We start from the raw sequence: 13,061 nt of genomic DNA on the forward strand, positions 1-13,061 counted from the left end.
TGATGGAGTTAAAAATCGATCCAGTCGTTCACATTCCACACCGGTCAGGATTTTGCAGACTTCAATCATATCTCCCCTCAGCCATTTTTCTTTCCAAGCTGAAGAGCCCTAACCTTTTTAGTCATTCCTCATACGAGAGGAGTTGCTCTTCTTTGAACTTTTTTTTCTAGTTCTGCTGTAAACAGATGCTTTGAAGAGTTTTATAAGTGAAGTAGAAAACATTAAAGACGTATTTGTAGTGTCAAACCTGATTCCCCTTTCAGAACTTGCTTATATTCCGGCCTGTGACCTGTTTCATGAATAACTCCTTTCCAAACATTTCCCGTTATTCTGACGTTCAGAAGTCAAGATGGGTTTGGCTGGCTTTAATGCATGGAAATGGCGGAAATGTGAATATCCCTTTATTATTTTCCTCTGAATTAACCTGAACGTCATTGTGGTTGGAAGTAGAGCAGCCCCCTTTGTTGATCCATTTGCCTACATTCAATTATCCAGAATCAAAAGTGCGCAGGAATAAACGAGCCTGCAAGACCGAGGTTGTGCTAAGGCTAAAGTAATCTCGCTTCCAGCACGAAGGGCGACAAGACAGGTCTGATGCACCACAAATATGCCCGGGATTCGCTTCAAAGCTGGGTCTGAGTGTGTCACCTCGGAGCACTTTGTTCTGCCTTCAGATGGAAAGGCTTAGCTATCAAAGGCCTGACCATGTTAGTCTGGCACACACATTTCGGTTCACGTCTTACAAAGGATTAGGGGATAATAAAGAACTGAAATTGTTTATCTTTTTGTGAAGAATTAATAATGCATAGATGAACAAGAAGTCATAAATTTTTATCATACTTTTTTTTTGTCTAGGATCTAATGATTTTTTTTTTTTTGCTTATGACAAAATAAAAAGGGGCATTTCAGGTTTTTCTAAAAGCTCAAAGGAGGTCTAATCAGTGGCTACTATTATATGCTTTGTGAGATCGTATCCAGGCTATGCATAAAGGAAACAAAAGAACACACAGCAAAACTGGTGTCCTTCAGGGTTTATTATTAATATTATTATTATTATTGTGGTAGCGTGAGCGAGGTTGGGCTGTAGGACCAGGAAGACCAGCCACACATACTCAACAAGATCTGAGAAAACAATTAGGGCTCCTTTTACAAAGCCACGCCAGGGCCACAACGCGCGGAATAGAGCGCACTAAATTTCCGCGTGTGCTAGCCGCTACCGCCTCCTTTTGAGCAGGCGGTAGATTTTCAGCTAGCTTGCGCTATAGAGTGCGCTAATCCGGTGCGTAAGCTAAAACCGCTAGCACACCTTCGTAAAAGGAGCTCTTAATGTTTATTAAACGTAAGGTTACCAGACGTCTGGATTTCCCCAGACTGTCCTCCTTTTGGGGGGGGGGAGGGGGGATCACTCAATATTCACACAAGAGATTTGAATCATCAGGCATGCTAATAGCATACGTGCTCTATTACGGACTTAAGGAAAAAGTATGGAATTCCAATTATGATTTAATCAGTATTTGCCGTACTGCTCTTAATACCAACACACATCAAAGCAGTATACAAAATTCAAAAATAATATAAGAAGAAAAGAATGCCATAAGAATAATAACAGAATAGACCCACAAAACAAGACACTGCTATAAAAAAAAACCCCCAAAATAAAAAGACCCAACAATGGGCTAGATTCACTAAGCAAACTGAGCGTGTACCGATCGGTTTGCGAGCCCTTTGCGACCCGATTTCCCTCTGACCCGATTCACTAACATGTGTACCGATCCGATCCCATGCAAATGAGGGGAGTCAGCATGCAAAGCAGGAAGGACCTGATTCACTAAACTTACCGACTGGCTGGCCGATCAAAAAACTAGCGACTGGTAAGGACCCTGCTCTCTGCCCCGATTCTCCTGCTCTGGCCGCCCTGCTCTCTGCCCCGACTTTAGAGCCCTGCTCAGCCCTGACTCACCTGCCCTGCTCAGCCCTGACTCTCCAGCCCTGTTCAGCCCTAACTCACCTGCCCTGCTCAGCCCCGACTTGCCTGCCCTTCCCCACGGTGTGAGCCTGTGGTTTTAACCCACGGGTTTAAAGCGGGTTAAAACCACGGGCTCGCGAAGTAAAAAAAAAAAAAACAGTCTAAGAGACATTTGGAGCATTGAGATTAAGCAGCAAATTTCTGCATCTCAATGGCCACAAATTTGGTCTTGGAGAATGAGATGTACAGTGTCTGCATCTATGAGGCAAACTTGGTTCCTTTTTGTTGCAAAGAGCGTTTTGGACCCCTGTTTGTTTACAAAAGTTAGATTGCTCTAAGTCTAATAGATGCTGGCACTGTAATCTGGAAGCGGGGACAATGGATCATTTACTTTATTATTGTTCCTGTATTAGGATATTTTGGAATTCAATTTGGACTCAAGTAAATTGTCTATTAGAAAACCATGTCGCACTATCCTATGATACTATTCTGTTCGGCATGTCTATGAGGAAAAAAAGTCAAATATCATCACATAATAACAATGATAGGGGTTGGTATTCAGCTTTCACCAATAACTGGAAAAATTATACTAATCTCAGTTATACATTTTGGTGGAATTCGCTATGCCATATTTTTAAGATGGAAAGAGCAATTGCTATGCAGAAAGGGAATTATAATAATTTTATAAAGATCTGGGGGCCGTTGGAAAGATATTTTAATGAGTAAACATCATTTTCCTTGGATAGATGTATGTACACATGGGGGGGTTTGTTATGGAAATTTTACTAATAATGTGTTTATAATATATATGATATGTTTTGTTGCACTAATTGTGGAAGGGAGGGTGGGAAGGGTTATAATGTTTATGTTTTTTGGACTATATGAGAAAGAATTTCAAGTGTTATATTGTAGTTATTAATGATATATTCTTGTACACTTGCTGTAAGGTTTTAAAATGAATAAAGAGCTTTAAAAAAAACCAAACCAAAACAAAAAAAAACAGTCAAGTTAAAAAAAAGTAAAAAAGCACAAAGGGCCAGCGCTGCGCAGACCATCTACAATCAAGGAATATGGTCTGTGCATGCCCAAGGATCGCTCTCCAGCAATCTGTATGGTCGGAAGGGGGCGTGCCAACGATCGCCTCTATTTGCATGCAGGCCTTTAGTGAATTCATCGGCCTGCATGCAATCAGACACGGATTTCTAGCCCAATGAGTCTTAACAATTGTTAAAACAATCAATCCCGACCTGTATGTTATATTGCAGTGGGATCCCTGTTATGCCATACAGATTAAGAAGGGAAGGTTTGGGAAAACAGATACGTTTTCAGTTTGATTTTAAAACTAATGAATGTCTCCTGGGTAGAGAAGGACAGGGGGCCAAATTTGTCCCCATCCCCGCGAGAACTCAATTTGCTCATCCCATCCCCACGCGTTATGTCGCTGTCCCTTCCTGTAAGCTCTGCCTTAACCGCACAAGCCTTGAATACTTATGATTTCAAAGTATTTGAGGCTTGTGCAGATGAGGCCAGAGCTTATAGGGATGGGACAGGGACAGGAAAAGAACTCGCGGGGATGGGATGGGAAAATGAGCAATGAATTCCAAAGCTTAGGACCTAAGGAGAAAAAAAAAAATGCAGAAGGACATGGGCTTTCTGAACAAGCAAGTGAGGGACTTGGCATAGAAAATAATTCTCCAGAAGATGAGCGAAGATGCTAAGATGATATATTTGAATGTAATTCTGAAAAAAAAAATATGAAGGAATACCAGAATCCAGCAACTTGTGAACAATAGCCAAAATGTTAAATTGGTAGCCAAAATGAAGTAGAAGCCAATGGTGGTGAATAAATAAAGGAACTTTGTGGTCCTATTTATGGGTGCGATTAAGATTATTTATTGCAGTATTTTACACTATTTGAAGCTGTTATTAGTAGACTGAGGTAAACCTGCCAAAATTGTATTGCAATAATTCCATCTTGAAAGGATAAGCACAAAAAGACCTGTATTCTGAGTAGAGAAATCAAGAAGTGAATGAACTGGACAAAATTGACAAAGAATAAAATAGCGTCATTTAACAACTATAGCAATATGCGTCTGAAATGATAAATGATTGTCCAAATGGATAACTAAATATTTAAATGAATGTTTAGCGTGCATATTAGCAGACATGTAAGCTCCACAATGTCGGCTGTTAATCATGGCATTCCCTAGAGTTACAGATCTGCTGTCAAGACCCGGGTATGTGAGGTGTGAGCTAATATTCCCAGAAGACACAATTTCTGTTTAACCTTTCCTGAAAATGGATTGGCAATGAATTCCATTTGAGATTCAAGTGCGTATGAGTCAAATCTTTGCATTCCAAGCTTCTATCAGGAAAAAATATAGGAAGTCAGTAGGAATCCCTACAGTGAGCTCCGTCTCTGGCCAGTGTTCAAGGCCCAGCTAAAAGCCCACCTGCTTGGAAGAGTTTATCATCTAACTTGGACAGACAGACATGACAAATAGGGTTGGGGACACAGAACCCAAAGTGAGAGGAGCAAGAAACAGAACAAGAACAAGGAAGCAACATCCAGCAATACACAAGTTTCAGAAACAATACAAAGAGCTAATCCAATTACCAACCACCCCTCCCAACCCTCCCCCCCCCAAAAAAATAAAAAAATCCATCCCTCCGGGGTCCCCCACCAGCAAAATACAAAACGACCCAAAGGTCTCTCAAAAGCCAAAGGCCCGTACTCTTGTGGCCCATGGCCTACATCCAGAAGAACCCCCTCCCCCCCGAAAAAAGAAAAAAAAAAAAAAAAGGGCAGTGGCTGACCGGGGGAGCGAGCACAGGGAAGACTAAGAAAGCTAAGCAACGTTAGGAGTCGCCCCCGCACCATCCGCAAAGCATTGTGACAACTCATCAACCGTAACCTCTTCACCCAACTCAGAGCTCCAGCCATCTGCCATGGTTCCTTCAATAAAAATATTTTCAAAAAAAAAAAAGAAAGCTAAGCAAGAGAATTCAAAAGGAGGCTACGACCTCTAGGAGGTAAAGAATCCAAATAGGCTCCCCAAATTCGCAGGTAGGTACGCCGTCGTCGGGGGTGACCAGACGCCTCACGAGCCTCCCAAGCGACCAAAGTATGTACCATAGATCTCCAAGACCAAAAAGAGGGAGGCTCAGAAACCATCCAAGATTGCAAAATGCACTTACGAGCAAGGAGACACACCTTATGACGCCAGAGGGGACCCCCCCTGGGAAGGCCGCGGAAAGCCCCAGGAAGATCTAAAACCAAGTTCTCTACAGTGCCTGAAAGGGGGGCCAGAAATAAGCCCTGAAGATAATGGACGATAGATTGCCAAAAAGCTTGTATGGTCCAACAGTCCCAAAAAGAGTGAGTAAAGGTATTGGGATCTCGGCCACATTTCAGACAAAGAGGAGAATCTATGCCTCCCACTTTATGTAATTGTACTTGAGTAAAATAGGCTCTGTAAAGCACCCGAACATAACATTCTTGAAACTGCACTCCCGTTATTAAGCGAGGGACCCCCCGTAAGGCATGCAGAATGTCCCAGCGGCCAAGGTCGCGACGGTAAAACACATTTTATATAAAAACCCTAACAGAGACTCTAAGTCTACATTATTGCTTAAACTTGACTTTGCTGAAAAAGTAGAGTACTGAACCAAAAAGTAAAAGAGGCTGGTATGTACTATTTCTTTCACATCCCTGGGCAGTGGGAGAGGGTCAGTGACTACTGGGGAAGTAAGGGGTATCATGCCTTAATCCCTCGAGTGGTTATCTGGTCAATTTGGACACCTTTTTTGACCCTTATTCATGTTTAAAAAAAAAAAAAACAGGTCTAGCTTCAAACGTCCAAATCAGGGGTGTCCAACCTTTTGGCTTCCCTGGGCCGCATTGGTCAGAAAAAATGTTTCTGGGGGGCCGCACACACACGCAAACGCTGCAGCAAGACAGAGGAGGGAGCCGGCAAGATGGTAAACTCCCGGGGGCAGCAGAGGAAAACACTGCATCGCCTTCGACCGGGGCCGCAGGTTGGACACCCCTGGTCTAAATGGTGCCCTGGACGTTTTGTTAATGTTTGATTATCCCTGCAAAACATCCAAGTTGCAAGCCTTGCCAAAATATGGCCTTCAACACACCCCCTTGGAATTTAGACAAACAGGGGACGACCAGCCTAGAAAGATGTCTAAAATATGGGTTTTGGACGTTTTATGAAGAAAAACGTCCAAATGCCACTTTATGCCATTTTTGGACATTCTTCTCTTTTGAAAATGAACTCCTTGTCCTCAAGAAACTTGTCCAGACCTATTTTAATTTACAGGGTCAGTGCAATTGCTATAACATGTTTTACGATAACCCTTTTTTTCTTTGTAAAGTGTGCACTATCGTTTAACTATGTTTTCGCATTTTATTTATATATCTTCATTGTATTTTTCCCCTCCCCCCCCCAGAACAATTAAGAATTCGGGACTTCGAAGCATTCAGCCACGAGCATTTGCAAAGAATCCTCACCTGCATGAAATGTAAGTGGACAACACATTTCCGTCCTTTCTCTAGTTATCTCGGTTCTATTACTTTTTCAATACATAGACCAAAATATCATGAGGCTGACTTTTCAAAAGGTTTTACCCAGATATTGAGGAGGGTTTTTTTTTTTTTTTTTTTTTTTAAGCCAATGAGGTTCACCTACCCCCTAAAAGTCTTTCCACTTTGAGATTAGGGCTCCTTTTATGAAGGCGCGTTAGGGCCTTAACGCACGGAATAGCATGCGCAAAAATTGTCGTGTGCGCTAGCCGCTACCGCCTCCTTTTTGAGCAGCCGGTAGATTTTCGGCGAGCGCACGCTAAAACGCTTAGCGCACCTTCGTAAAAGGAGCCCTATATGATGTGGATGCGGTTGTGAGGCATTTTATTTTTACAACCTCTTGGAATTTTAAGCAATTTTGAAGCAGTTGATGCTTGAAGCTTAAGTCACTATGACCTTTTAGACCACAATTATTATGCGTACTTTACAGCGAGTGTGTTGACTGTTCGTAGGGGAGTTTGTTTTGTACGTTTGAGTTGTCCTTTGAGTTGTGAATTCTTTTTCACAAATAAAATCACCCATTTAAAGTGGGATTTTGAAGATTGTCCAGATTTACTGTAGATGCTGGTATTTCAGGGAAAAAATGGACATTCTCAGGATTTGAGGGAAGTCAAGAGGTGTTAATGTAGATTTAAGGTTGCAAAATAATAATGGAAAGCAGAATGGTTTGGTGGAAACATTGAACTTCTCTTGCATAAACCGGATTCATCTTAACGGAATATCACTTGATGAGTGTGGAAGCCAAGAATAATTATACAAGTTATATAGAATATAGGGCCCCTTTTTACTAAAGTTTAACGTGCTATCAGACATTTAGCATTAGCTAAGTGCCATGTGGCCCTTAACTTTAAAATATGATGTACAGCACATAGACATTAATGTCTGATAGCGTAGGCTAAGCTTTGGTAAAAAGGACCCATCATCTGTGTCCTGTGTTTAGAAATCTATAGGGATTTGAATGTAATCTAGTCCAGTGGTTCCCAACCCTGTCCTGGAGGACCACCAGGCCAATTGGGTTTTCAGGCTAGCCCTAATGAATATGCATGAAGCAAATTTGCATGCCTATCACTTCCATCCTATGCAAATCTCTCTCATGCATATTCATTAGGGCTAGCCTGAAAACCCGATTGGCCTGGTGTTCCTCCAGGACAGGGTTGGGAATCACTGATCTAGTCGATGGCTTGTCATACTACCATTGGCAGAGATTTTGGCTGAATATTTTTTTTTTGGAAGATTTCAGTTCTAAGGGAGCCATTCCTTGCAAAATGGGAATGTGTGAACAGATGGGGATCCTGATGGAATAGATTGTTTTGATATGTTATGTTATGTTATTTATTTCTTATATACCGCTAAATCCGTTAAGTTCTAAGCGGTTTACAGAGAAAAATACATTAAATATACAATAAAGGATACAATAAAATAAGATGAATTAAATAAAGAATGGGTACTTTGAAATTCCCTTACTGTCCCGAAGGCTCACAATCTAACTAAAGTACCAAGGACAAACAAAATTAGCAAATAGTAGATAAGAAAATAAAGATAGCGGAAATGAGATATAAAGCATCCTAACAAGAATACATAGAACTCTCAATATCATACTGTTGAAAAACAAAATGTACATATCAAAATAATAAAGTAATAGAAAGAAACTAATTAAATAGAAAATAATTTTAAAAATTAATCAAATATAGAAATATAGGAAGGAAATAAACATTTGAAGTGAGGAGAAAAGAAAAGGTAGGGGACGGCATATGAATAGAATGGAATGAAAAACAGTTAAGCAATAGAATTCTAGGAAAATTTTTTCAATGAAAAATAAACAAAAGAAATAAAAAGAAATAGAAATAATATACATAATAGGACAAAAGTCAGGAAGGACTTGATTTTATTTCCCTCAGTCATCAATGTTATCGTCTCTAGAGCTTTAGCTGTTTCAGCTGGGCAACCGCCATCATTGAGCTTTGCACATCAGCCCTGGGATCACTTTTTAAAGCAGAGAGAAGCATTTCTCGATTTCTTGGTTCAGGGGTTTGACGAAATGGGGCAGGTAGTCCAATGGAGAACTTTTGATTTGGTTTCTTCTGTAAGCTTTATTAAACTGTTCGCAATTTCTCATCCCACTACTTGTGATCTGGATTCTATTCCATGAAGATTTACAGTAGACCTAAAAAGGCAATTATTGGACCAAGTCTGAAAGACAAATTGTTGGCTAAAATACTTGCAGAAAATTATAGGTCTAGGTCGAATATTCCCTTTCCGGCTAAACGTGTGGAGAGGGCAGTTTTCTCCCAACTGAAAGATTTTAAAGATTAAAAAAATGGGATTTGACTCATCTCATAGTACAAAATCTATGAATCTCGTACTTTGATATCTTGATTGAGTTAAGTAAGGTTGTGTTGATTTTACCTTTAGATATCAGTGCAGCTTTCAGTTTGGTCGATCACCGTCTTATTATTCATTTAGGATCATTATTATTATTAAAGTGGTTTTTCATCTTTGATTGGCCAATAGGTTTTTATGGGCCAGATTCTATAAAGGTGTGGGCCTAAATTCCAATCGATCCACTTGTACCTGTTCTACTCCACTCAGGATTTTGTAGACTTCAATCATATCTCCCCTCAGCCGTCTCTTTTCCAAACTGAAGAGCCCTAAACTTTTTAGTCTTTTCTCAACAGGCATTTCTCTTGAAAAGGGTCTAGGTCAGGGGTGTCAAAGTCCCTCCTCGAGGGCCGCAATCCAGTCGGGTTTTCAGGATTTCCCCAATGAATATGCATGAGATCTATTAGCATACAATGAAAGCAGTGCATGCAAATAGATCTCATGCATATTCATTGGGGAAATCCTGATGACCCGACTGGATTGCGGCCCTCGAGGAGGGACTTTGACACCCCTGGTCTAGGTAAACATGTCAGAGGGAGGAAACATGAGGAATTGGAAGCTTTGAGCAGATATCAAGGGCAGACCGTGGTAGCTGAATGACTATTGTAGGATGGGGTATGCAGTTGATGTTGCTGGTGTGCATTCATTGGTTCTGATGTCTGCCTATGTCAGTGGTTCCCAAACCTGTCCTGGGGGACCCCCAGCCAGTCAGGTTTTCAAGATATCCCTCATGAATATGCATGAGAGAGATTTGCATATAATGGAAGTGACAGGTATGCAAATCTCTCTCATGCATATTCATTAGAGATATCTTGAAAACCTGACTGGCTCGGGGTCCCCCAGGACAGGTTTGTGAACCACTGGTCTATGTGAATTAGTTACCCGCCCAGAATGGGAGATGGAGTGACTGGCATTAATGCTCACACTCAGAAAGAACACATTGCACTTAGCATCAAATATTAATCAGCAGATTATATACTTTGCTTTAGAACTTGTCACCATTAATTTTTGTCATGCAAAGTAGATCAGCGACAGTTAAGATCAGAAATGAATTTGAATAATAAGCCAGTCATCTTTGAAGTATATTTCTGAGACACAAGTCTGCCCTCAGCAGCATTTCCTGCAAGATTTTAAACAAATTTTACATTACCAATTGACGGCAGGGTTGTTTTTCATTTTGTACTTAAAAAATTGATATCACAAGAATAGATTGGGCTCTTTGTGCAGGAAAAGGAAAGACTCACAAAGATGGGGAGGCCTCACTCGGGTCCCCGATACCTTCTTCTCCCTCATCCCCCCCCCCCCGCAAATTAGAGTCTGCATCCAGGATTAAATTCCGCTAAGAAAGTTTATTTGGCCGCAGCATGGTTACAACACAATCCACATTATGTATTAACAATGATATCCAATAATTCTGACGATGAATAGCAATGTTCAAATAACAATAACCTGCCAAAATAACTGCACTTCAACTGATCCTAAACTGTAATCTAACAACCCCTCAAGGGAGGGGCACACCATCACACCAAGCGGGGGCCAAGTTGGGGTCCGTTCACTACCGCCTATGAGTAGGCACCGCCGTTCAAGCGAATTCTCTACTCCTGCTTGGCCCGAGCCGCTGTCTAAGCGTCTCGGGCCCCGTTGGCTATTTGTCCCGTCCCCCCCCATTCGCCGTTCAAGCGATTGGTGGGTAGCGATGGTCAAATCTTTGCTTGCCCCTCCGTCCAAGAGGGGTCTCTCAGCCATCGAGGAGTAGGAGCGATCTCCCTGGAGCGCCGCTAAAAGATGGCTGTGCCGGGTGAGTTCACCATTTGAACATCTTATTCTTAAGAAAGACCAAACAAATTAAGCTGAGACTCTGCCTCCCTCCCCCACCCCCCCAACCTTTGGTATTCAATACTGCAAATGAGAAAAGAAAAAAAAATGTTTAGGGCCCCAGTACATAAAAGAGAAAGGGATTTGTTATACCACTTTTCTGTGATTGCAATTAAAGTGGTTTACATTCTATATAAAGGTACTTATTTTGTACCTGGGGCAATAGAAGTACAAGAAGGATTACCATATAGCTCCAGAAAAAGGATGGATTGAGACATAGGAACATAAGCAGTGCCTCTGCTGGGTCAGACCAAAGGTCCATCGTGCCCAGCAGTCCGCTCACGCGGTGGCCCATCAGGTCCAGGACCTGTATAGTGATCCTCTATCTATACCCTTCTATCCCCTTTTCCTTCAGGAAATTGTCTAATCCCTTCTTGAACCCCAATACCGTACTCTGTCCTATCACACCCTCTGGAAGTGCATTCCAGGTGTCCACCACCCTTTGGGTGAAGAAGAACATCCGGGTTTTACTTCCACTGCAAGCAATGGAAGTTAGGAGGGCGATTAGAGACATCTGGGTTTTTCTTCCATTGAAAGCAAATGGAAATAAAACCTGGATGTCTCAATCTGTCCTCCTTTTTCTGGAGCCATATGATAACTGTCGTTTTCAGGCTAGGGGTAGGCAATTCCGGTCCTGGAGAGCCGGAGCCAGGTCAGGGTTTCAGGATATCCACAATAAATATGCATGAGATAGATTTGCACCTCAAGGAGGCAGTGCATGCAAATCCATCTCATACATATTCATTGTGGATATACTGAAAACCTGACCTGGCTCTGGCTCTCCAGGACCGGAATAGGCTACTCCTCCACTCAAAGCAAGAAAACTGGTCTTTTGTTACTGTTCACTGCATGCTATATATATATCCAGGTGTTCTCCCCCAAGTCAAAACTGATTCCTGGTGACCACAAAGTAAGGCCTCCCCCCACCCTTGTGGTTTTCTTAATATGATAGAGCATGGGCTGTTGCTACTTTTGTTGAGGTTTTGGACACGTACTAGGGACCTTGATTGGCCACCGTGAGGATGGGCTACTGGACTAGATGGACCATTGATCTGACCCAGGAAGGCTATTCTTATGTGCTTTGATCAAAAGAACATCAAAATCACTATATTGGATCAGACCAAAGGCTCAACAAACCCAGCATCCCATTTCTAAAAGTGGGCAGTCTAGGTCACAAGTACTTGACAGGAATCTATAGAGTGTTGCCACTTCCCCTTAAGGATATCCTCATAGTGTCAGAACCACCTTAAAACTATTCTTATGTTCTTTACAAGTATAGGACAATTAAGCCATTGTAACATCACTGCTGAGGTTGGCTCTGAAGCATTATAACATCACCATCTCAGCTCTGGAATGTTGCTCTCATTGGGGTTCCGGAATCTTGCTATTCTTTGAGATGCTGGAATGTTGCCACTCCTTGGGTTTTGGCCAGGTACTAGGCACCTGGATTGGCCACCGTGAGAACGGGCTACTGGGCTTGATGGACCATTGGTCTGTCCCAGTATGGCTATTCTTTTGTTCTTACATGAGCCAAGAATAGGACAACCAAGCCATTGTGACATCACTGATGAGGTTGGCTCTGAGGCACTGTGGACTGAGGCATTATGACATCACAATCTCAGCTCTGGAATGTTGCTCTCATTGGGGTTCCAGAATCTTGCTATTCTTTGAGATGCTGGAATGTTGCTACTCCTTGGGTTTTGGCCAGGTACTAGGGACCTATATTGGCCACCATGAGGACGGGCTACTGGGCTTGATGGACCATTGGTCTGACCCAGTAAGGCTAGTCTTAGGTTCTTATGGTTTGATATTGATATATTGACTGTATGTTCATGGTGGCCAATCCAGGTCACTAGGACCTGGCCAAAACCCAAGGAATAGCAATATTCCACGGAAATGAAAATCTATCAAGTTAAAAAATGTGCAGGACAATGGCCTCTATTGGCCCTCGTTATTTTCACAGTCTATAGTTGTGGCTGTCCTGAAAGCCAGCTAGACTAGGGGGAATTTCAGGGTCTACTTAAGAAACACTGATCTAGTTCCTACTCTCTCTAAATTTCTACTGAACGGCATTCTGGCATTGATGTGATAATACTTTTTAAAAGGCAGACAATTGCTCTCTTGTTTACAGGAAGTTCTCTGATAAGCACTTGTAATGTTGACATCTTATCCAAATCATTTCATTCTTTGGTTTGCTTTCAATACAGCACTGTTTTGAACAGTTGGTAACTGGTGAGAAGATCAAAGATA

General features: G+C 41.9%; 1 protein-coding gene across 6 annotated transcripts in view; it reads left to right on the plus strand.

Moving 5' to 3' along the window:
- The window catches only part of NTRK3 (neurotrophic receptor tyrosine kinase 3), a 1,004,345-nt gene that overhangs the window by 550,029 nt on the left and 441,255 nt on the right, over window positions 1–13,061 (plus strand). For all 6 annotated transcript variants that reach the window (XM_033920393.1, XM_033920395.1, XM_033920396.1 and 3 more), the window contains exon 3: window positions 6,425–6,496. In XM_033920393.1, the coding sequence (XP_033776284.1) occupies window positions 6,425–6,496 (72 nt within the window). The remainder of the gene's footprint in view (window positions 1–6,424; window positions 6,497–13,061) is intronic.

Source organism: Geotrypetes seraphini, chromosome 14, assembly GCF_902459505.1.
Source record: "Geotrypetes seraphini chromosome 14, aGeoSer1.1, whole genome shotgun sequence".
NCBI lineage: Eukaryota > Metazoa > Chordata > Amphibia > Gymnophiona > Dermophiidae > Geotrypetes > Geotrypetes seraphini.